The 22,800-nt window shown below is 36.4% G+C and overlaps 1 protein-coding gene across 1 annotated transcript in view; it reads left to right on the top strand.

The window, feature by feature from the left end:
- Window positions 1–22,800, top strand: part of NEK10 (NIMA related kinase 10) — a 77,506-nt gene that overhangs the window by 13,784 nt on the left and 40,922 nt on the right. The window contains 9 exon segments of the mRNA XM_054274059.1: window positions 1,584–1,653; window positions 1,656–1,708; window positions 2,261–2,360; window positions 2,363–2,397; window positions 2,997–3,042; window positions 3,653–3,748; window positions 3,751–3,773; window positions 3,960–4,062; window positions 13,924–13,979. Coding sequence (XP_054130034.1) covers window positions 1,584–1,653; window positions 1,656–1,708; window positions 2,261–2,360; window positions 2,363–2,397; window positions 2,997–3,042; window positions 3,653–3,748; window positions 3,751–3,773; window positions 3,960–4,062; window positions 13,924–13,979 — 582 coding nt within the window.

Genomic DNA, 22,800 nt, shown 5'->3' with positions numbered 1-22,800 from the left:
GTCAAGGTCAGTGTTGAAAGCACTTGAGACAGTATTTCATGTTCAGACTCAGGTATTTATTATTTCTTATCAGTAACAGCCTCAGAACCATGAGTCCTGCAGCCATTCATTAGCAAGGCACAAAATGGCTAACCATCTCTTCTTCCAATGTCTTTTAAGACTAAACTATCCAATTAAGAAATGACACCTAGATTATTTTCCCTTTTAACCCAATAACTGATCCCTCAAAGCCCGCAATGTCGACTTTTCTGTCCAATTACAAAATACCACCCAAACCCAGGAAGAAGAAGGGGAGAAGAACAACCTGCCTCCACCCTAAAATCTCCATCTTGCTTCATATTTATTTCTATATTCTAAAACCTCTAACTTTAAGTTTTCCACCCTGTGATACTGTATGCTTCTAACCAACTACATACCTGTAATCCCAGTGCTGTTAATCAAATTTAGAAGTCTTCTCCACAGCCTCAGGTCAAATGCAGTGATCTCTTGCAAGTCTGTGCCTTTCAGCACAGAAAGTTTAGAATTCTCTGCATCCAGGATTCCAACAAAGGCTGAGCACAGCTGCTGCTGCACTAGTTGGCAAAGGCCTTAGCACAGCTGAATGCATTAATGATCCTGCCTCTCACATGGCCTTTGTTCTGACATAGCCCCTAAAATGTGTATATAGCTACTCCACTATCTAATCAGGTGGGTGTGCTTGGATAGCAAAGAAAGGCATTTCCACCAAAAAAAAAAATCATTCTACTGTCATCTTTCTCAGCACAGTTCTTCTAGATTAGAATTGGAGAGCAGATTCAGTACAGTAGGTGCCTTTCTACTGCAAGGAGATTTTAAAGTGCCCTTCATCTTAAGGATGAGATAAATACAAACCTTCCTGGTGGGTAGGTATATGGAACTGACATGTAGTCTAACAAACTGGAGCATATGCTCAGTATAGTTGCCTCACACAACTGTAAGGAGCTTAATTTATTGCCCATTGAGGTTTTTAGATTCCAGCAGAATGTGTAGGAAATAACTCACAAGAGCTACCAAGCAGCTGTAGTTGGGTTGAACATGAAGCCATATGAATTAATAATGGGCTTAATGATCACATATGAAAACTAAGTCTGTTTTGGACAAGAAGTTTATGAAACCTTGTTCAGCTTCTCATACTACTACCTGCATTGCCTTTGAAAATGTTACTGGGATGAAATAGAGTTGCAGATATTGGAATATCCTTTTTGAGTTTCACAGATTTTTTTTTTAGAATATTTGCAGTGCTTGTGTGGTTTCTCTGCTGCCCCACTGTGTGTGTTTTCAATGATGTAATTTTCATCTTCCTTCTGCCATGCTACTTTAGTGATCTTAATTCATGACAGTCTTTGTTTGCTCAGCTATAAATCTGCCACATCATTGAGTCTTGACAAATAGAGCTAAAGATGAGTTGCATCAAAGCATACATATTAGCCACCTGTCAGTATCTGTTTTAAAGGTAAGTAAAAACCTTAAATCTTCACAGTTTTAAAAAGTTGTATTCTTGCACATTCTTAGTACAAGAAAGGCATAAAATATTTTAAATTTGTCATTTAATTTATGACTAGGAGGATGTATTGAAGCAAATCGCTGAAAGTACTGAGAACATGAATCAGAATAAGGCACCCAGAAATCATATAGGAGTTATACAATTTTAGAGCACCTTGGCAGTGGAGCTTTTGGAAGTGTATATAAGGTAAAATTTTCTTTTGCTATTATTTTACAGATTTGAGGAGAAGCTTCATGAAGAGGGTCTAATATCTCTTCTAGGCACAACTGTCCTTTGAATTTCAGTTGGGAAATGTAGGTGCAAAAATGCCTTTGAGAATCTGAGCTTGTTATGTTTGCTGTGATTTTGTTTGTTCCATGTTGTATTTTATGATTGACCAGTGTATCTTTTAGGTTTCCTACCTTATTTTCTCTTAATTCCTTTCCACTAACAGCATTTGTCTATTGCAAAGGCTAATCAATCTGTGTAAAACCACAAAAATTCAAGCATGTTTCATCTGAAAGGCAACACTGAGCACAGATAATATTGCTTCAAATAGCATGCAAGTTCAGAAGTGTACTGCTAACCTGTACTGTTGGATTGTAGTTCTTCTACTAATCACATCATACACAAAAAAAAGCAATGATTACATATTCTGTGAGAAAATTTTGGACTCTGATAACTAATCTGGTAGCCATAATACCATTCTTCCTGTCCCCATCCTATATTTATTGTTCAAAGGTTTTACCTTGGTTATAGGTTAGAAAGCATTATGGACAACATCTCCTGGCAATGAAAGAAGTCAATTTACACAATCCAGCATTTGGAAAGGACAAAAATGACAGAGATAGCAGTGTAAAATTATTGTCTCTGAATTAGCCATCATCAAAGGGCAGGTGTTTCTCATGAACTCTAGTATGATATGCTGGCATTCTGAATTACTGACTGTGAGTTCTCATGTAGGAAGCTGCCTGGTGGAAAAGGAGACCTGGGGATGCTGGTTGGCAGCTGCCTGAACATGAGCCGGCAGTGTGCCTAAGAAGGCCAAAGACATCCTGGCCTGTATCAGCACAGTGTGGCCAGCAGGACCAGGGCAGTGATTGTCACCCTGTGCTTGGCACTGCTGAGGCAGCACCTTAAATCTTGTCTTTAGTTCTGAGCCTCTCTCTACAAGAGGGACAATGAGGTTTTTGAGCTGGTCCAGAGAAGGGGAGTGGAGCTGGTGGAGGGTCTGGAGCACAAGTCCTGTGAGCAGTGGTTGAGGGAGCTGGGGGTGTTTAGCCAGGAATACTACCCTCTTTTCCTGCTGATTACTCTGGTAATGTGCAACATTTCTCTGCATTTGGGGTAACAGTGAAGGAAGGTGCACTGGACTTCCTAGATAAGTTTGTGGAATCTTTGTAATATCCTTCCTTCCTACGTGTAGCTAAATATTTTAAATACTGTGCCATCAGTTAAACTATTCTAAGCATCTGCATTTCTTTCCTCATTGTAGCTTTATCATCCAAATGTTGTATGGTATTACAGAACCTTCTTGGAAAGTGAGTATAAATGCACAGAATTATCACATTATGCATAATGAAGAAATAGAAATATATAATAAAACCATTTACAGGTTGGCAGGAGCATGTCAAATTTGAGCAATAATCTTTCTTCCAGAGCTGGTAGAAGTTCAAACAGGCTTATATTCCTTTAAAATTGAAAAAAATAATGAGAAATAGTGTTTGTATTTGTTTATCTATTAGTAAAACTAGATGCAATGTAAATATGTAGCAAGCATCATTATTCTCCTCTAAAGATCCAAAGTGTACAATTGAAATACTAAATAGGGAGAAAAACTATGGTGAGTAGTAGAGTGAATGATACAGATTGCCAGCCATATTGTTTTAATTTGCTTTTCAATAAAGAGTTACCTACATACACCTGCCTGCTCAGTGATTATCAGGCAGTGGTTTCCTTATAGTTCCTGACATAAACTGAGGAAAAAGGAAAACAAAAAAGAATGGAATGAGATTAAGGTGTATCTATCTGTACAAATACAATTTTTAAAGACTAAAAAATAACAGCTTTTAAAATACATTTTAAGCTCAAATACTCTATTTAAAAATTGTTTCTATATAAATACAGTATTCTATTAATTTCTTTTATGAGATGACAGGTTGTATATAGTGATGGATCTCATGGAGGGGGTGCCATTGGGAGACCAGTTTCACTATTTCAAGGAAAAGCAACAACAGTTTACAGAAGAGGAATATGGCATATATTTATCTGAGTAAGTGCCTCCATTATTTTTGCCAGGATTTTCCTACCTGTAATTAGTAGCACCATGTTTTTAAGCTAATAAATGATGAAGTAATGTTTATTATATCAATCACTAATACATAGCTGTGAATTTAATATGTCTTAATTTAGGTTGTAGTTAAGAATCTTTGTGAGGCTCTTTCTGTTTGGTTTTTAGCTTTGTCTAGCTCTTCGTTATTTGCATAAAGAGAAAAGGATTGTTCATTGAGATCTCACTGTGAACAATATCATGTTGGAGGATAAAGACAAAGCTACAATTATTAAGTAGAACTACTTTGCTTGGAGATAATTTCTCAAGATGTACCTGAGAAGCATTTCTTTAGTGAAACTCTGAGATGGTTTCAGATTCCTGCGTGTTGGTTATCATTCTTAGAAGGTAGTAAATTATTGCATTATTATACTGTTGTGTGAAATCATTGAATCACAGAATGGACTGGATTGAAAGGGATCTTAAATATAATCTATTTTCAACACCCCCCCCCGTCCCCCACAGGGGGGCCTTTCTCTAGACCTAGTTGCTCACAGTCTCATCCATCTTGACCTTAAACACTCCCAGGGATGGATGACCTGTTCCAGTACCTCACCACCCTCACAGTAAAGATTTTTTTCCCAATGTCTTATCTAAACCTACCTTTTCCAGTTTCAAACCATTCCCCCTTGTCCAGTCACTATGTGCTGTTGTTGAAAGTTCTTCTCCATCTTGCTCAGGGGCTCCCTTCAGGTACTGGAAAGCCACTATTAGGTCACTCTAGAGCCTTCTCTTCTCCAGGCTGAATAAACCAAATTCTCTCAGCCTCCCCTAACAGGAGAGGTGCTCCATCCCTCTGATCATCTTGTTGGTAATCCTCTGGACTCAGTCCAACAGGTTGATGGCCTTCCTGTGGTGGGACTCTAGAGCTGGATGCAGGGTTCCAGGTGGGGTCTCATCAGAGGGAAGCAGAGGGGCAGAATCCCCTCCCTTGCCCTGCTGCCCACGCTGCTTTGGAGCCCAGGAGCCATTTGGGTTTCTGTGCTGTGGGTGCCCATGGCTGGATCACATCCTCTCACCCACCCGCACCTCTGAGTCCTTCTCTCCAGGGCTGCTCTCCATCTGTTCATTCCCAGCCTCTGTTGATACCAGGGGTTCCCTGACCCAGGTGCAGCACCTTGCTCTTGGTCTTGTTAAACTGAGTGAGATTCCCATGGGCCCATTTCTTGAGCTTGTACAGGTCTCTCTGGATGGCATCTCATCTTCCAGGTGTGCCAACTGCATCCCTCAGCTTGGTGTCATCTGCAATTTATTTAGACTGATCCCTCCATTAATGTCATTAATGTATATATTAAATAACACTGGTCTCAGTATGGATCCCTGAGGGACACTATTTGTCGCTGGTGTCCATCGGGACTTTGAGCCATTGATCACTACCCTCTGGATGCAACCATCCAATCAACTTCCTATCCATCTAGCAGTCCACTCATTAATTACTGTTTTGGGGAACCATGCCAAAGGCTTTCCAGAACTCTTGATGAATGACATTTGTCGTCCTTCCATTGTCTGCTGATGTAGTCAGTCCTTCATAGAAGGTCACTATGGTCAGGAAGGACTTGTCCTTGTTGAAGCCATGCTGGCCATCTCAAAATCACCTCCCTCTCCTACATGAGCCTTGCCATAGCTTCTAGGAGGATCTGTTCCATGACCTTCCCAAGCACAGAAGTAAAATAATTGCTGATGCAAATATTGCGTCATCAACCATGGCTATATTTTTTGCAGCTATCGATGGTAAATATAATGGAGATGATTTAGCCTTAAAATATTTAAACTATAGTTATGCTTCAAGGCCTGTTTTTATTTAAATTAACAAGAATATTGAAATAACTAGATTAGAGAACAAGTGCTAATGAACATATAAAGTATAACAGCTCCATTCCAATTCTGCCATGAATCTGTAATCATCACAGGGTGGATGAAGGAACCTAGACAGGTTCCAAGACAGACTTTGAAAGCAATATGTGTGTCTGCAGTACAAAGCATGACATAGTTTTAGTCTTTGAGCAAATTAACACAACCTGGTACACAGAGCAAGCCTTCCAGGAAATTCAGATCCTGTAGTTTTTGAAGTTCTCAAAGAACTACTGCATGTTTTTTTACTGCTCATGACACTGAAGAAAACAAACAATTTGAATGCTGCAGAATTGTTGTGAGAAGTCTTTATGCAAAATTCCATCTTTCTTCTTTAAATATAACAGTAAACTGTTATATTTAAAGTTAAAAAATACACGCACACCCATCCACAAAACACTCAGCTATAAATAGTTAGCAACTGTTGTTTCATAGTAAATATTTTTACCTCGTGATCTACATATTTAAATTTATTCATTATGAAATTGTGTGTGCTAAACCCCTTCAGAGTCTTTGTAATGATGCAGTATTGAAACAATGTGATTTAATGGTGCAATTGTCCTTGAGTGATGAATATAAATATTCCAGATATTATTTTAAAGTATCGTATAATTGTATTTTATATTAACTGCTGCCACTGAGGGGCACTCTTGTCTCAACAACCTTTCCTTATCCTTAGTCCGTTCTAAATGTGGAGAAGTCTAAATGTACTTTCAAGTATAAGCTCAAAATTGCCCTTGAAAAGCATTTATATTTCTGTCAAAGATTTACAGGAGTTCAGGAAAATTGGAAGAACAGAAACTTATTTGCATCATTTCTACAGCAATTAGTTCAAAACTATGCCAGTATTTAAACAAACACACTCACTCTATTTAGTCCTACAGCTACTACAAGTGTAGTACCTAGTGAATTTTTAGGGAGAGCTGAAGAACTTTTATCTACTGTTTCTGAATTTTATTATGCCTTGCTTTTTAACAACCTTAATGAAATTAAGATTAATTTACTTTCTCTCTGATGATGGTTAATATGTACTGTGTAAATGCATGCTGTGGTCTTCTTGTAACTCTGTGTACTTTGGCATACAGTCTGTGTATGCCAAAGACTGGAGCATTTGTGATCTTAATGATTATATCTCGCCATAGCTGAGGATAAAGGTACTGTCCATTTTGTACATTTCAAGTGCTCTTGGTGAAAGTTTGTCCTGATTTTGTTTGGGATAGAGTTAATTCTCTTTCTCGTAGCTGGTACAGTGCTGTGTTTTGAATTTAGGATGACAGAAATGTTGATAACACGCTAAGGATTTAGTTATTGCTGAGGAGTGTATACTCTAAATCAAGAACTTTTCAGTTTTCCATGCTCTGCCAGCGAGGAGCTGCACAACGAGCTGGGGCCGTAGAGTACATACAGAATGGCTGCCTGGAACTAGCCCAAGGGATATTCCATACCATTGGGGTAATTTGGCCAGGAGGTGCCAATGGCCACTCGTGGACTGGCTGGGCATCTTTCAGCAGGTGATAAGCAACTGCAGTGAGCATCATTTGTTTTTCTTGAGTTTTATTCTGCCCCACATTCTTTTAATTACAATTGCTACTAATAATAGCAACTATATGTATATAATTTTATATTATATAAATTATAATACTATAATACTGAAATAATATAATATTTTATTTTGTTTCAGTCGTCAGACTGTTTTTACATTGACCCATGAGTTTTATTTCCTTTTTTTGTCATTCTTGTTCCCAGTGGGGAAGGTGAGAAATTGAATGTGTGGTACTTGGTTGTTGGCTGGGGCTAAACCATGACAAAGTTACAACAAAATGTCAGATGAATGTGAAGCATATGCTAAAATGCTGAGAAATCTCTGAAATTAATTTTTCCTGTCAGCTTTTTAAAAAGAGAAGGTCTGCTCTAAGATTTACTAAGAACGTTGCTTCTGTGTTTACAAGCTGCATGCTCATCCAAAATAGAGAGAATTCAATTTTCTGGAGTCTCTCAAATCTGAAAACTGACCCAAACTTACCTTGATCTTACTAGAGTAGTAAACTGCCTGTGAAGAAGTGTTGTGTGACTGTAAGTGGGATATGGCTGAAATTATTTTGCTTTGTAAAAGAATCTTATAATACTGCTCTGTTTTCTTTTCCTCAATCAGTCCTTCTGGAAATAGTAACTCTTGTTAATCTCTTGCTATGAGAATCTGCAGGCTAACAGTATAATAAAGGCAGATCACTTGTCTGTAACTAATGTTCTTAAAAAATATTGTCTTTAGAGAAGTGCCTTTGTTTCAGACTCTTATGGTGTATTTTGATTAAAAAAAACTAGTGAAGTGAGCAATATAATGGAGAAAGACCTTTTAGAGATTCAGACTTTAATTCTGCAACAACCACACCAATGAACTGCTTTAAGAAAATTCTTGTATTCACAGATAGGCATTTTGTACCTTCTGTATGAGAATGGGACCACTCATATTCCAAATCCCTTGAAGATCTCTTACACAGTTTCTTCCTTTATGTTGGTTGAAAAGGATAGAAATGCATAGAGTGGGAGACACTCCCACCTTGCTGTCAGAGTGGAAAACAATAAACCTGCTAAATAATTATGCTCATTTGTCCTGAATTCATGGAGAAATGTTCTACAGGTGGCACTTGTAGAACAATTCCAGCAGAACTTGGTAGGCAGGGACTTAGGGTGAAAGAAAACAAGAATTCATACAAAGAAATCTGCAGCTGGCCTGGCACAATGCAAGATTAAATTTGAGGGACCTCTTCTTGGGATGGTCTCTGAATATCATGTGTATAGGTCTTATTGAAAAAGAAATACCTGAGATAATACCTCACTCTCTGATAAGACCTTACCTGAAGTACTGTGTCCAGCTCTTGGGTCCTGAGCACAAGAAGGTCATGGACCTGTTGGAGTCAATCCTGAGGAAGGTTATGAAGAGGGTTGTGGTGGTTTTGCATGGGAGATCTGAAACTGATGAACCAAAACCACTGCACAGATTAGAGGAGTGGACCACCTCCCCTATGAGGAAAGGTTGGAAGCGTTGGGATTGTTCAACCTGGAGAAGAAAAAGCTCTGGGGAGACCTTAGTGCACCTTTCTGAACATAAAGGGGACTATAAGAGAGCTGGAGAAGGACTTTTTACGAGGGGCTGTAGTTGCAGGACAAGGGGGTATGGCTTCAAACTGAAAGAGAGTAGACTTAGATTAAATATGAGGAAGAAATTATTTATGCGGGCAGGGGGGTGGTGGGGCTCTGGAATCAGAGAAGTTCTGGATGCCTTGTCCCTAGAAGTATTCAAGGTCAAGTTAGATGGGTCTCTGAGCAGCCTGGTGTAGTGAAAGATGTCTTAGCCCATGGAGCTTGGAACTAGATAATCTTAACATCCCTTCCTACCCAAGCCATTCTACAATAATATTCGGAGGAATTTTTGAATATTTATAGTCACACTGTGTTTTCTTTTTCTTAAGCAATGTGTGCGGTTAGATACTTTCTTTATTCAGATCTTTCTTTATTGTTTTGTTTTTGAACTTATGCAAGACAGAAATGAAAGTTCTAAGCCCAGGAGGTGCTTCATTCTAATGTGAAAATTGTATAGCTTTTTTGTATTTCCCAGGATATCTTTTACACATATCAATTAAACTTGAATTATCCTAATCTTTTTCAGGCTCTATAAAGTTGTGTGTTGTTGCACATGTAAACAGACATTTACAATCTGATCCCAGTCAGCTATTTCTGACTGTAGAGAACTTTAAGCATGTTGTTGTTTTGTAGTCTCTAGAAGTGCCCACCCTACTCATTTTCTGTTTAATTTTTGACATAAATTCCATAGGAAGGGGTCCATTACTACCATCTCTTATGCTGGTACAGCATTTAATCATAATTGATTGAACTACCAATGCTATGAACATATAAACATTAAATCATGCCTACCTGCAATTTTGTAAGACATCTCAGTCTAAATTGATAGAAAAGTACAACCAAAACTGTACATCTCTGGTCAGACTGAAAGTCTCATGTATTGTGTCAGACACACACAAAAGAGGTGGAATTTTAAGTGCAGCCAGGTTGAAAGTTGTTTTGTTATAGGGTTTTTGAGATTGATTGAACCAATATTATCAGTGGCTTTCCTTTTCATCTGCCCAGCCTTTTTATATAAGACATTGAGAAGTTACAGTTCTAAATTGAAAATGTGTATCTGCTTTTATTGCAGCTATATTTTACTGCAGCTGTGTTTTGGTTCTAGCACAGTGTATTTCTGTCTAGAGCTCCATAACTGCATCTGTTTGTATGACAAAACAGAAGACTCTGTAGATCATCACTTTTCCTCAGTGTCGTTTAACTGCAGAAAGGTTTACACCTTAATGGTCAGAGGGCTGTGCGGAATCACTTTCAGACACCTTTCAGAGCTGATATCAAGGAGAATTGTGAAGGGTACCCTACTCTGTTTTAGGAAGCATGTTCTGTTTAATGTTTAGTTCACATGATAAAATAGCAGCTGGAAAGATCTGTATGGGTCTGAACCTAGGATTATATAGCAGCAGAATGCTTGTTTTGAGACTACTCACCTGTTGGATAAACTTCTAATCATAGCAGGCAGCCATGGAGTGTTAGAATGGTTAAATGAATGTGACTTGGAAAGTTCAAAGAGTTGCTGGGTGCTGGAAGAAAGTTCTCTGTTAGTTTTATAATTCAGAATATTTGCTTGAGTGCGTTGTATAAAACACTTACTGGCTCTGGATTCTGTTCCATGCCCAGAGAAGCAGTGGCCATGAGATAAAGTGGACATAACCAGTGTCTGTTGTATGTTAGTCACTGCTCAGATTCTTTTGAATCAGTCAGTGCTATTTTTTTAGCAGATTACATGGCTCATTTATCTAATATTCATAATCAGCATTGCTACCCTTCACACTGAGGTTCAAGGAAGTCCTTGTAGTACTTCATTTTTAAAGTTATTTTCATAATAGGCTGAGTGGAATCTTCTCCTTTTTTATATTCAAGTTGTAATTCAAACATTCTGGAAATCATTGGTGGATTAATACCATGATCACATCTCTCCACAAATCTCAGTTCTACATGTGGATCAGGGCTTAGGTTCCTAGTGCAGAAGTTACAAGCTTCACAAATCTAGCAGTAGATTGTTTACAAAGCATTAATAAAAGCACACAGAAAGGAGAATGATAGAATAGCTAAAAGATTTATTTGGGAATGAGAAGTTAATTCTGTTCACATTCTATTGATGGGTAAAAGTAGAATAAATATGTACTGTTGTTGATTAAATTGCAAATTATCTTGATTTTAGCATGTGTTTTTATAGAAAATGAAGTTGTAATTTTATACTCGAAATCATTGTACCTCAGTTAGCTGCTTACAAATCTGCTTGATAAAAATTGCAAACTTGCTGAAGAGAAGCTAAGGGTTTTTCTCCCATCCCTCTCTACCCTTCAGGGTAGAAGAAGAAAATGTTCAGCTGATACACAGTGAAAATCTGATGTGAGCAGGTCTGAAGTCCATAGATGGGGTGGATTTGCTGTTCTTTTTTGCGCTGCTTTTGGAGAACAGAAAAGAACATCAAATCAATTTTGTATTTGATTTTAGGAGAAATTAATGGCATTTTCAAATGGAGTTCAGATATAAATTAAGGCAAGAAACTTGCAGATATGGAATCAGTGTTGTTAAGTTGTATATGGATAATTTTTGTGTTGTTTATATTGCAGAAGATAAATTTAGATCAGAATTTTGGGAAATGAAACAGCAAATGCAAATCCAGATTCTCTTAATAAAAAGAGTAATAAGAAAACCATTGCAGGTATCAGAAATGCTGGTTGGAAGAGACTGCTAAGATTTGGAAAGCTTCTGTAATTTGGCCATCATGAAAGCTGAGGAGACTATTAATAGGAGGTTAAGATACTAGCTAAGTAAGCCTAGTCCTATTTTCATAGTTCTGTCTTTCCTTCATACCCTCTTCCACACATTTTTAATCTTTTTTGAAACCACCTTGCTTCATTATCACTTATTCTGCAACTCTAAACATAGTGTAAACAAGTGAAAAAAGTGAAGGAGGGTGATCAGAATCTAAAGGATTATGACTACATCATATTATTTTAATTTTTCTTCCTGTATGAGGATTGTCTTGTATACTTGTCTGACTAACTTTTAACAATTTTTAAAAAATTAAAATAAAACTAATTAATAGGGGTCACCTTCCTATTTGGTCATATCTTCATTTAATGATAAATGAGACAGGCCTGTCACAGATCTCAGAAGTTAATTTCATTTGTTTGTTAGTCATTGTAGCAACTTTTGGCATCACATACCAAATAATCATGGAATATTAAAATTTTTAGACCAATTTATTTATTTATTAAGACAAATGCTTAAATAAATTAAAAGAAGCAATGTCCCTAGTTTGATGTAGTTCAACAGTTGGCAGTTCTTTTTCATTTGAATCTCTATTATAGGCTTGAAAAAGCTAAGAAAAAAAATTTATGCTTAATGTAAAGCAGATTGTCCCGGGCTTTACATTCCTTAGCTCTGGCAGCACCAGTTGTATGTAGGAGTTTCTTGCTGGTGTCAACAAAGTTTAGCCAAATTTGGAAAAAATAATTGCCACCGAAAGGGTTTTATCCCTCCATTTCTGAGGACTTAAGCTTAAAATGAAGAGAATATATTTACTCCATCTGGCTGATTTTTCCCTCGCTTTCTTTCTTTTCTCCATAATCACTCATGTTGTATTACAATCAACTTCTATTTCCAGAACTGAGATGTTCAGCTGCCTTCTTTCCTTTACTAAATCTCTCAACAAGAACTGAATTTATGACTTGTTGTAATGTCTCAATACTCTTCCTTCATCAAATATTATTTGAAGAATTCTAAAGGAAGGAATTTAGAATGATTCAGCCCAATTAATACAGGGAAGTATCAACACTGCAAAAACCTCTGGTCCTTTGGGGATTAATATTTCTTGTGGTGAGCTGCCTGAGGACTGCCTTAACTCAAGGGAAAAGTTGGTTTTCTTGGTTATCCTGTAATTTAGCATTCTTTCTACTTACATTTGCCAAGCACTGCAGAGCTAGTCCTTCTTTGGACATTTTGTTCAAAGAAAAATGATCTGTGGCTTGAGCGTCTAGATTTGGCTTTCTTATCAAAGGCCCTTTCTGAATTCAAGAACTTTTCAGACCCTGAAGGCTCGCACTGAGCAAGAGCCAACAGAAACTAATTTTTCTTACCTGTATTTCTTCTCATCTCCAGCTTCTTTTGATGGGTAGTAACATTTTGAAATAAAATTTTTATGAACTGTGTCAGAGTGAAAGCAATTAGAATAGGCATGCTATGGGCTCTGTCCAAGTAGAACAGAAGTTCTTAGAATATTTTAAACATTGTGATTTGTTACTTACAACAAAAATCATCTTCTGAAGTTGCATTGCAATACAAAAATTATTAACAGGATTTATGAAGTACAATAATGTTTTCTGCTCTTTGTGCTTGGACTTAATGAAGTGTGATGCATCTTAACTGCATTGCTGTGTGGAGGCAGCAGTAGAATATTGAATTGGAAAAAACAAACTTGAACTGTTTGCATGGAACTTTGATTAAAAATATAATCTCTAAAGACTGTGTGTGCCATTTTGTCAACGACTACCTGATAATTACACAAGGCACTTTATTAACATAATTACATGACCATCTAAATCTACAGCTTTTTTCACAAGCTAAGGCTAAGATTCACCGTTATTTCTTACCAAATTTCATTTTTGAACATGAACTACCAAGCTATTAGACTCCCCCATCCCCATGCTCCTTTGAAATTAAATTTCTTGCAAATCCACCCTTCCCAATTGTCATAATTTCAAGGAAAGAAAACTAATTACCATAGATTTAGATTATTAGAGATTAGTATGAGGTCACTGCTTATTAGATACATAGCATTGTCATACAGTTTGTTGAAATATATTAATATAAACCTGAAACTGGTCATATAGTTTACTCTGAAACCATCAGAAGTGTGCTTATGGTATTTTTAAAGCAGATAGGCTTAATTCAAGTGTAAGTTGCTGATGAATGTAGAGATAAAAAGATATTATAGTCCAGTTCTGTGAAATGTAAAAGATAAAAAATCCCAAACCTCCCTTCCACCCTCCCCAGCTTTTCAGCTGTTGTGATTGAGCACTGATTGTCATCAATCAGTGGAGGTGGTGGCTATTGAGATGTTAATCTTTGCCCCTTTTTTTTATTATTGTAGCTGACTTTGGTCTTGCAAAGTGAAGTCAAGAAATCTGCAAACTTGTATAAGTAGTGGTATCCTGTAATATAGGTAATCCTATAGGTATTTATGTACATATAAATATATATAAATATATATATATATATATAGGTGTATCTATCTATCTATCTATCTAGGTGTTTATATATTACCTATAGGTAATCCTATTATCCTATAATAATAGGTAATCCTATATTTGTGGTAAGTACTCCTGCATGTAACTTTTAGTCCAGTGACTTCCTTCTTCATGGTTACTCTTGGAGCAGACAGGGAAGTTGCAATGAAGTAAGGAACAAGGTGTAAGTCACGAGCTACTCTGCAGTAGTTGGTTGCCTCCCTATTTTGATGTTGCCTGTTCTCAACACATGGTGGTTACTGTGGGTTAAGTTGGTGCAAAAATAAACTAGCTGCAGTAATGTAGTAACTTATTCATCTATATGTAGAATATCCTTATAGATAAGGAAATGTATGTTTAAATTTTTAGAAAGGTGTATGTAAACAGTATCAATTACCACCACCACATGTGAAGGCTTTACACCTGTGAGAATATTTTGCCTGCAGGCTGTGATAACTAATTAAAAGGTCCAAGCCATGAGGGGAGCTGCTGGTTGTTCCTCTGAATTAAGAGTCAAGAACTCAGGCATTTGGCAGTTGAACATAATTAATTTTGCCATTTTTGAAATTGTTGCTTGTGAATTCCTAGTGCCAGAATGATAATGATTGATACTTATTCCCTAGAAATCGCTAAATCCTAAAATGGCTTCAAGAGTGAGACCTTGTAATATGTTAAATATTCAAGTCACATACCTTGGAAGACATGCTTATAGCTCTTAGTGAGCAAAGGTAAGAGGATTGCAAGGCTGCCTTAATTCCTTATCCAAATATTGCTGAAGCATTGCACAATTTCTGAGTGACATTGGATCTGTGAGTGATAGCTGGGGTATATAAAGTGTAGTAAGAGTTTGGTGTAACTAGTTATGTGCCATCTTTTTTTCAGCTTCTCTGAAATAATCAATTTGTTTTGTTCACTTACAGCTGGGAAGAGAAGCTGTTGATGAGAATTTATTCTGCTCTTTTAAACATCAGTTTAAAAATAGAGGTGTCAGAGGTGTCAAAACCATGCTGCCATGGCCCTCAGGCACACTGAATTGTAATTTTTCTTATCCCATCTACATTTATTTCTTCTTTTTCCTCTGTTAGATGCCTATTTTGTTTTCACTGATATCTTTTGGGTTTTTAACATTTTGCAGGAAATTTTTTGTTTGAGAGTAGTGTTCTGTATATTTAAATACTTTTTAAAATATAATTTTTGCTTATACTATATTTATTATTATTCTTATACCCTGTCTTTGTACATAGAAGTTCATATCAGAGCTGGAACTTTGGCAGATCTTTTTCTACCTCTTTATCCAGTTATTTGGATGCAGGATTGAGGATAAAATGTCCCTTACAGGTTGCAGTCTCTCAAGTAAGTGGTCTTTTGGGACATTACTTGTCAGTTCTACTCCACAGGCAAAATCATGGAAGCAGTGATCCTTGTCTGTCTGCAGTCAGAAAAGAGAACAAGGATAGAGTGCAGATGTCTTTGTATTTAAAATATATGCTTGAGTAATATTTAAAATGACAGGCTAAGATATTAGTCCTTCCAATGTCATAATAATTTAAGAATGCTAAAGAGGCTTTGCAAACAGCACCATGCACTGGAGGCCACCTTCAAGGTGCTTGGTTAGTTCTGGGTGTGACAGTGGGCTTTTTGAAAGGAAGCCTGTTCACAAGGAATAAGATGAACTGACAGAGTATTTTAGGACAAGTCTTGAAGGAGAAATCAGACCCTGTAGACTTAAGCAGTGCTTGGACTAGACTTTTTAATGGTGCTTTTTTGTATGATTTAAGTAGATGTTAAAGGCTATTAAAAACCAAAAAAACTGCCTACCTATCAATGCACAAAAAACCCCCCCAAACCAAAAAGAGAAAGAGAAGTGAGAGATTGTTTTCATCTTAGAATGGCAGAAATAGCTTTCTTCTGAATTGACAGGTAATAGTTTTGAGTAGTTTGAGATGCAACCCACCCTTCTTTGAGCAGAAAATACAGTGCAGAAACAAGACAATAAATATCAAAAATAGCATTTGATGCTTATAGTTTAAATTTGACTAAGCAATATTATGCAAAATGGTTCAGATAAAAACACACCACTGTATGTACCAAAATGTTTGTATTTGGGCTTGGCTGAATCAATTTGCTAATGCCATTTTTTGAACCTTGTGTCATCATAAAATAACTGTAGACACTGCTTTTTGTTTAGAGAGGGGCTTATATAATTATGTTTTGTAATTGTGATGGTTTTTAATTTTACTTCATACTAGGTTGCATTCTACTATCACACTAATTAAATTCCTTTTAATTGGTTATCTCCCTGAACTAAAAAATCCAGCAATGTGTGTGTTTAGAATACCAAATGTATTAAACAGATGTGTTTACACTTAATACATTAAAAGTTGAGGAAAAGACTGCTTTAGGGAATTGGTAATGAATCCTGAAGTCTTTTCCCAGCTCATAAGTCACTAGAAACAATCTGCTCCAAGTTAGTGGTGACAGTCTTTATTATTGTGCTATCTCAAAGGCCTTCCCAGAAGAGACACAGCAATTGTCCATTGTTATAGAGAATGATGTTTCCTTTCAATTATACCTTCCATTTCTTTGTTTCAAAAAAGGGATTGTGATTTAGGAAAAAAAGGATATATTGCCAGCAGATCAAGAGATGTATATAACTGTATATGTATAGAGACAATTTAGATGAACTCTGGGAAATTAACTTAATTTTGAGATTGGATGGAATTGACAGTCCCATCATAATTGCTTGAGAACTTGACTGATCTTTAAAAGCTCTTGAGAAACTATGAGTAGATCCCTCAGGTGTCATTAAGAAGCAGGCAAGAAAGTTCTACCTTAGTTGGTGAGCTAACTTGATCTTTCTGAAACAAAATTTTTTTCAAATGTTAGAAAACTGATGCACAGAACAATTTTGTTTATTTAGCTTTTTGTGCCAGTGTTGAGGACTTTTCTTGCTGCGGTGTTTTGAAGAAACTCCCATTTCCGTGGCAATTGGACATCTTATTTTACTCCCTCATCTTCTCTGCTGTGGAGGAGAAAATATTCGTTGATCTTCATTTATGTTTATGGACTACACACTGCGTCTGTGTACAGTGTTATGCTAACCAGATTTCTTGTCTAGAACTGGTCACTGCTTCTCTTTATAACCATATCTTGTGAGAGCATTGCATAAATCAATAGTCTGGTATGATTTCTCATGTAGAGACCTGCAGTAGCTGCATTGCCTATTATGGAGACATAATATTTTCACTTACTTAAAACATTTTTGTTTTGGGAAAGGTAAATTAAGATGAGGGAGTGTGTTGTATTTTCAGAAATACTTTCTTTTTAGCCATTATGATGCTATATGGTCAAACTGATTATGAGATTTCCCAGCAGTACTTTATTCCTCCAAAAATAGAATCTGAAACATTTCACCAATTTCAAGCATGTTTGAGAGTTTAGCTTCTTTCAATGTTTGTGAAAATTTGGTGATGGATATCAAGTAGCAAAATAATTCAGTCTTGGTGGGAAAAGTTTTTAAATTCAGCTGAATTTTTCCAAATTTCCAAAATAAGCTGCAGTATATGCTGTTGTGTGACAGCAGTTTGGTGTGTTTAGATAACCCAGAGAATAGGAAACTGAAGGTACTGTGTAATGGTGAGGGGAAACAGAAAAATAATGGAAAACTGATCTTGTGCTAGTTTTACCATTCATGGAACAGATGGCTCCTGGAGGGGATTTGCTGATTTGAATAGAAAGGTAACAAAAGTTAAATAATCCTTTCAGTACATCAATACTGATATTTTAACCAGAGGATCTTCTGAAAGTTGTTTAATACAAGTGTTCACTCTGAGAGTGAAAGATAGCAATGAAATACAATTGTGAAAATTTGGTTGTAGTGTAGACATAAGTTTATTATATTGTGTATCAGCAAAAAGTCCAGTCCAATTAGAGATGGAATCCACAGGGAGAATATAGGTTGGACAGGCAGGCAGCACTGTCCCTGTGTGTAACCCACAGGACAGCTCTGTTTAGAAATTGTGTTTCATTGTGAGCACCTGGTGACTAAAAAGATACCTGGATAAACCTCAAGGAAGAACATTATAAATACTTGACAGAAACTGCCTTACAAAAAGATGTTCAAATGATTTAATTTTTATAGGTTTTATTAAATAAGAAGTTTGTCTAGTTTACTGTCACCTGACATTTGAAATATACTTAATACCATGTTGTGTGTGAGATAGCATTATACTTGGGGGTAAAACTGGAAATTATGTGAAACAAAGTAAGAAAGCATGAAGATATCTGTATTTATCTCCAGAAAAATGTTCCAGTGGCAATTATACAATTCTCACCATAAGAGATAACTTAATACTAGACAGGAGAGGAGGAGGAAAAAAAAATCTTGGACTAAAAGAAAACCAGCCACTTTATAAGTAACATGAACTAGTCCATATTATGAATTTTTCCTAACCTGAGTAGAGTTGTACTCACAAGGGCTTGTAAGTAGCTTAAAGTCATAGCACAAGTTGTTTACATGAAAGGGAATGTGAAAACAGTTTTCTGTACTTCTTTTCTATCAAGTGTATGGTGCTGATCCAGCTTCTAAAGAGTTATTTTAATGCTGAGGGGTGGGATGTAGCATCTAATAATTTTATAGGTTCCATGGTGACTTTAGACTGCTACCTTGAGGGAAAAAAATAGTACTGTTTTACTACCATAGTAAGTTATAAATCAACAATGTACTTCTCAGAAATAGTTATTTCTGTAAAACTTATACAAGTTGTACAGCAATTATTTTCATCTATAATAATCATTATATTATTATCTCTTTGGAAGAGATAATAATGATAATGAACAAATACTTTCAATAGAATAAGATTAGTCATTTAATCAGACTAATTTATCATCTTCTAAATGTCTTTTAGTACAATGTTACTGGCATTTGTTTGCTGGAATTCTTCTTTCGTTTTTGTTTTAAGTAATGTTAAATGAGTTACATTAAGCTAAACTATGTTCTTATGACATCTGAACTGCAGGACTTAGAATAGTTTTGGTGAGTTTATTTCTGCCTTTTCCATTCTATTCTATATGCAAGATGCTAGCTGTATTAGTACCTTAGCAAATCCTTACTATTTCTAAATCTTACTATTTCTTGTTCTTCTTTACTTTGCTGCTCAGTATATAGTGTGCTGTGTGAATTTCTTGTGCCACTATGTGACATCTTTCTGTCTTGGATATTTCCTAAAGACCCTCTTTGCTATTTTACCAGTTCTTTGATGGTCATTTAAAGCTGTTTGCTCTTTTCATTTGGGTCTTGGGGTTTAGTTTCTTGTGTGGCCTTGGTTCAGTTGCTTGCTTTCTCATAGAAGCCAGATTTCAAAGCTCTATCAAGGATTGTTTAAACTTAGTCTTTCCTTGGTCTGTTGTATCTATTCCAGCTGAAAGAGTTCGAATTTAAACACCCTGTGGTTTCAGACAGATTCATATGTCTGCATTTGCTATTTATTCTGCTGAAGAAAGTTGTTGTCCTGGGTAACTGCCCAGTATCTCTCTAGGTTCTCCACAATTTAATCTACACAGCAGGGGTAAATGATTTTTACCCCTGACTAGAGAGATAGTACAGTGTTACTAACTATGTGATACCACTTTCAGACAACTAGTCTGTGTATTTTTATGGAGAGCAATGTGCCAAGTTATTAAATTGGGAGAAGAGGATATGTAAATGTAATTTGTGGGTAGGTTTTGTTGATTATTATTTACAAATTCATGTGTATTTTGATTCTCTTTCTACTTCCCATCTCAAGGAGAATTTATAAAAGCTTTAGTTTATCCTGAAAAGGATTTTTAGAGAGAATTTGGTGAAGAAAGCTGTGGATTTAAATATTTTTCTCATTGGAGGATCATGTGACAGTTCAATTTGGATGTCTTGTCTTATTTTGCTTCTGGTCTATTTCTCAAGGATGCCCATTGCTGGGGTTTGATAGTGAGCTGAACAGAATGAGGTGGTATCTCAAATCTCTTCCTTCCTTCTCTTTAGTCTTTGCTCAGTTTCCCATGTAACCTTACTTTTTCAGTTGGTGTAACCTTACTTTTTCAGTAAGTGAGGTAGGAAGCAATACATTTCAATAAAAATACAATAAAATATGTATAGATTATTGTGTTATAAGCCTGTGTGTTTATTTAATCTATTGACTTTCATCATGGTTGTTGGGGGCATCTGGATAAACAGATCCAGATTTTATTTAGATTGGAGAATTTTAAATTCTATGCAAAAGAAAACAATGAAGTCCCCATCTTATTAGGTAAAATTTTCATGTCTGCTTTTTTTCCTGGTTGTTTTTATTTTTCCATTTAAGCCATACTGAATGTGATTGCTAGACAGAAGAGTTGTTATTAGTTAATTATATTGTGTATTATTTTCCAGCAAATCCAAATACTTGCAAAGTCATCTAATTCATACCTTACTGTGAGACACAAGTTACTGTCAGAAACAAGTCTCTGTGTGGCTGGGATTCATCTTATGCAGCAATTTTTAAATTGCTTATATGCAGCAATTTAAAAACTGGGCATCTTACTCAAACAAGCAGCTAGATTACTGAAAGTAATGGAAAAAAATGGGCATTCTGATAATGAATTTCATCCCATCTACCTTAAACAGTTATGTTTAGTTGATGAGATGAATCAACCACCTGATGTGTATATCTTTCATTTGCTACAGAGGGATCTTAGCATAAATCTCTTAGAGGAGTTTAAAGTTAGGTGAAATTGACACCTTTGAAATCAGTTATCAAAGATCTCGGTTTATTTTAGAGTTGTTGTAGAGTAGGATTTGCTATTGCTTGTGTCATCTTTTTGCAGATACTTACTTTTCCATGTCTCCCTCAAAAATGTAAATATTCATGTAATTTCTTGATAAGCTTGGTTATCCAGCTTTTAAGCCTGATAAAGGTGTTGAATAAAGTTTATTCCAAAAGGCATGTGTCTCAGTATGCAAAATCCTTTACCATTTTTAACTGTTCAGATTTCTGTTCCATAGATAAAAGGAAAAAAATATTTTCTTGAGCTGTTTGTACAGTTACAGACTTAAGGCAATTCTTGAAATATTTTACAGGAAATTGGGATATGAATTCACTGAAAAACATCTCTAGTTGGAAGGAAACTCTTCTTAGAAGAATCTGCCAGATACATGTTAGGAGTACCTTTTTAGTATATGAGTGGTTCAGGTTTTTACGTGTATGGATAACATTTGCCACAGCTTACAATTGGTCTACAGCATTTTTGTTAAAACTGACAGCTTGACAATTTGCTAGGTATTTTTGTATAAATGGTATAACATCCCGTGCAGTGATGCTTGGTTTTGATAATATAAATAACAAATCATATCAAAAGGAAATGTTGGGTTTTTTAAGTTTCAGAATGCAGCTTATACTTCCTTGTGTTGTTTTATACTTCATCTTGTTCCATGATGTGTCTGAAGGAATGACAGATATAAATTAGAACTTTAATGTGTTTTTCTGTTTTAAGCCTCTCAGCAGTTCTGTATGTGAACACTACTGGACAATGTGAACATTACTGGAACACTAACTTACAAATGAATGGTACTGTGATTTGTTCTTATAACTTACTCAAAGATGCATGTAATACTCTTGAAAATTCAGAAGTATAAAAAAGTTGAAACAGCTGTGCACATTTTGAGTTTAATTAGGTAAGTGTATTTTTATCCCAGTGTGAAAGGTGGTACTTTGTGACATTCTTTGTAACAGTAATAGAACTGAAGAAAGAATTGGCTTGGTGTACACATGAACTTTTCAAACAGAGGCAGCAAGACTTTTTAAATTGTCCTTGACACAATTTTTTTTTTAAATTAAGGCCTAGAGAGAATAGTATTTTTGCACACTGACTCCCAGCAAGTTTTTTCAGTAGTTCGACAAATACAGTATATAGAGGAGAAGGCCAAATTCAAGCAGAATTGTATCTTTATGGTACATTTTCCCAATATGCCTATACACCCTACCCTGATGAAGGGTAAAACACATTGCCAATAGATCTGTGTCATATTTAACCCCAGCCATCAAGCAAGCCCCATGCAGCCACGAGTTGGACTGGAGAGAGAATCAGGAGAGTGGAAGCTGAAAAACTCACGGGTTGAAATAAAGGCAGTTTAATAGGGAAAGCAAAAGCTGTGCATGCAAGCAAAGCAAAGCAAGGATTTCACTGCTTCCCATGGCAGGCAGGTGTTCAGCCATGCCCAGGAGAGCAGGGCCCCATCATGTGTAACAGTTACCTGGGCAGACAAATGTCATCATTCCAAATGTCCCCCATTCCTCCTTCTGTATATACAAAGAATGATGTCATATAGTCTGGAATATCCCTGTGGTTGCTTTGGGTCACCTGTTCCATTCTGTCTCTTCTCAACCTCCCATGCATTCCCAATTTCCTTTCCAGCATGGCAGTACAAAAAGCAGAAGAGGCCTTGGCTCTGTGTAAGCCCTGCTCAGCAGTAACAAACACATCTCTCTATTTACCATGACTGTGTTCAGCATGGTAAATAGAGAGATGTTCAGCCCCATACCAGCCACTGTGAAGAAAGCTAAATCTACATCAGCCCAAACCAGCACATTGTGTAACTTTTTAAGAAGTGTATAGAAGTGCTTCAGTTGGGGGTAAATGCACATCACAGCCCGTGAAACTCTGATATTTGTGATCTACTTGTAATAGATACCTAAATGTTGAGACATGGGCCTTTGGATTCTGTTAAG

This window comes from Melozone crissalis, unplaced genomic scaffold (genome assembly GCF_028551555.1).
Source record: "Melozone crissalis strain CALT ecotype California unplaced genomic scaffold, PUWL_Pcris_2 ptg000016l_1, whole genome shotgun sequence".
Lineage (NCBI taxonomy): Eukaryota > Metazoa > Chordata > Aves > Passeriformes > Passerellidae > Melozone > Melozone crissalis.
The sequence above is the reverse complement of the archived record's forward strand: the minus strand, read 5'-3'. Positions and strand labels throughout refer to the sequence as shown.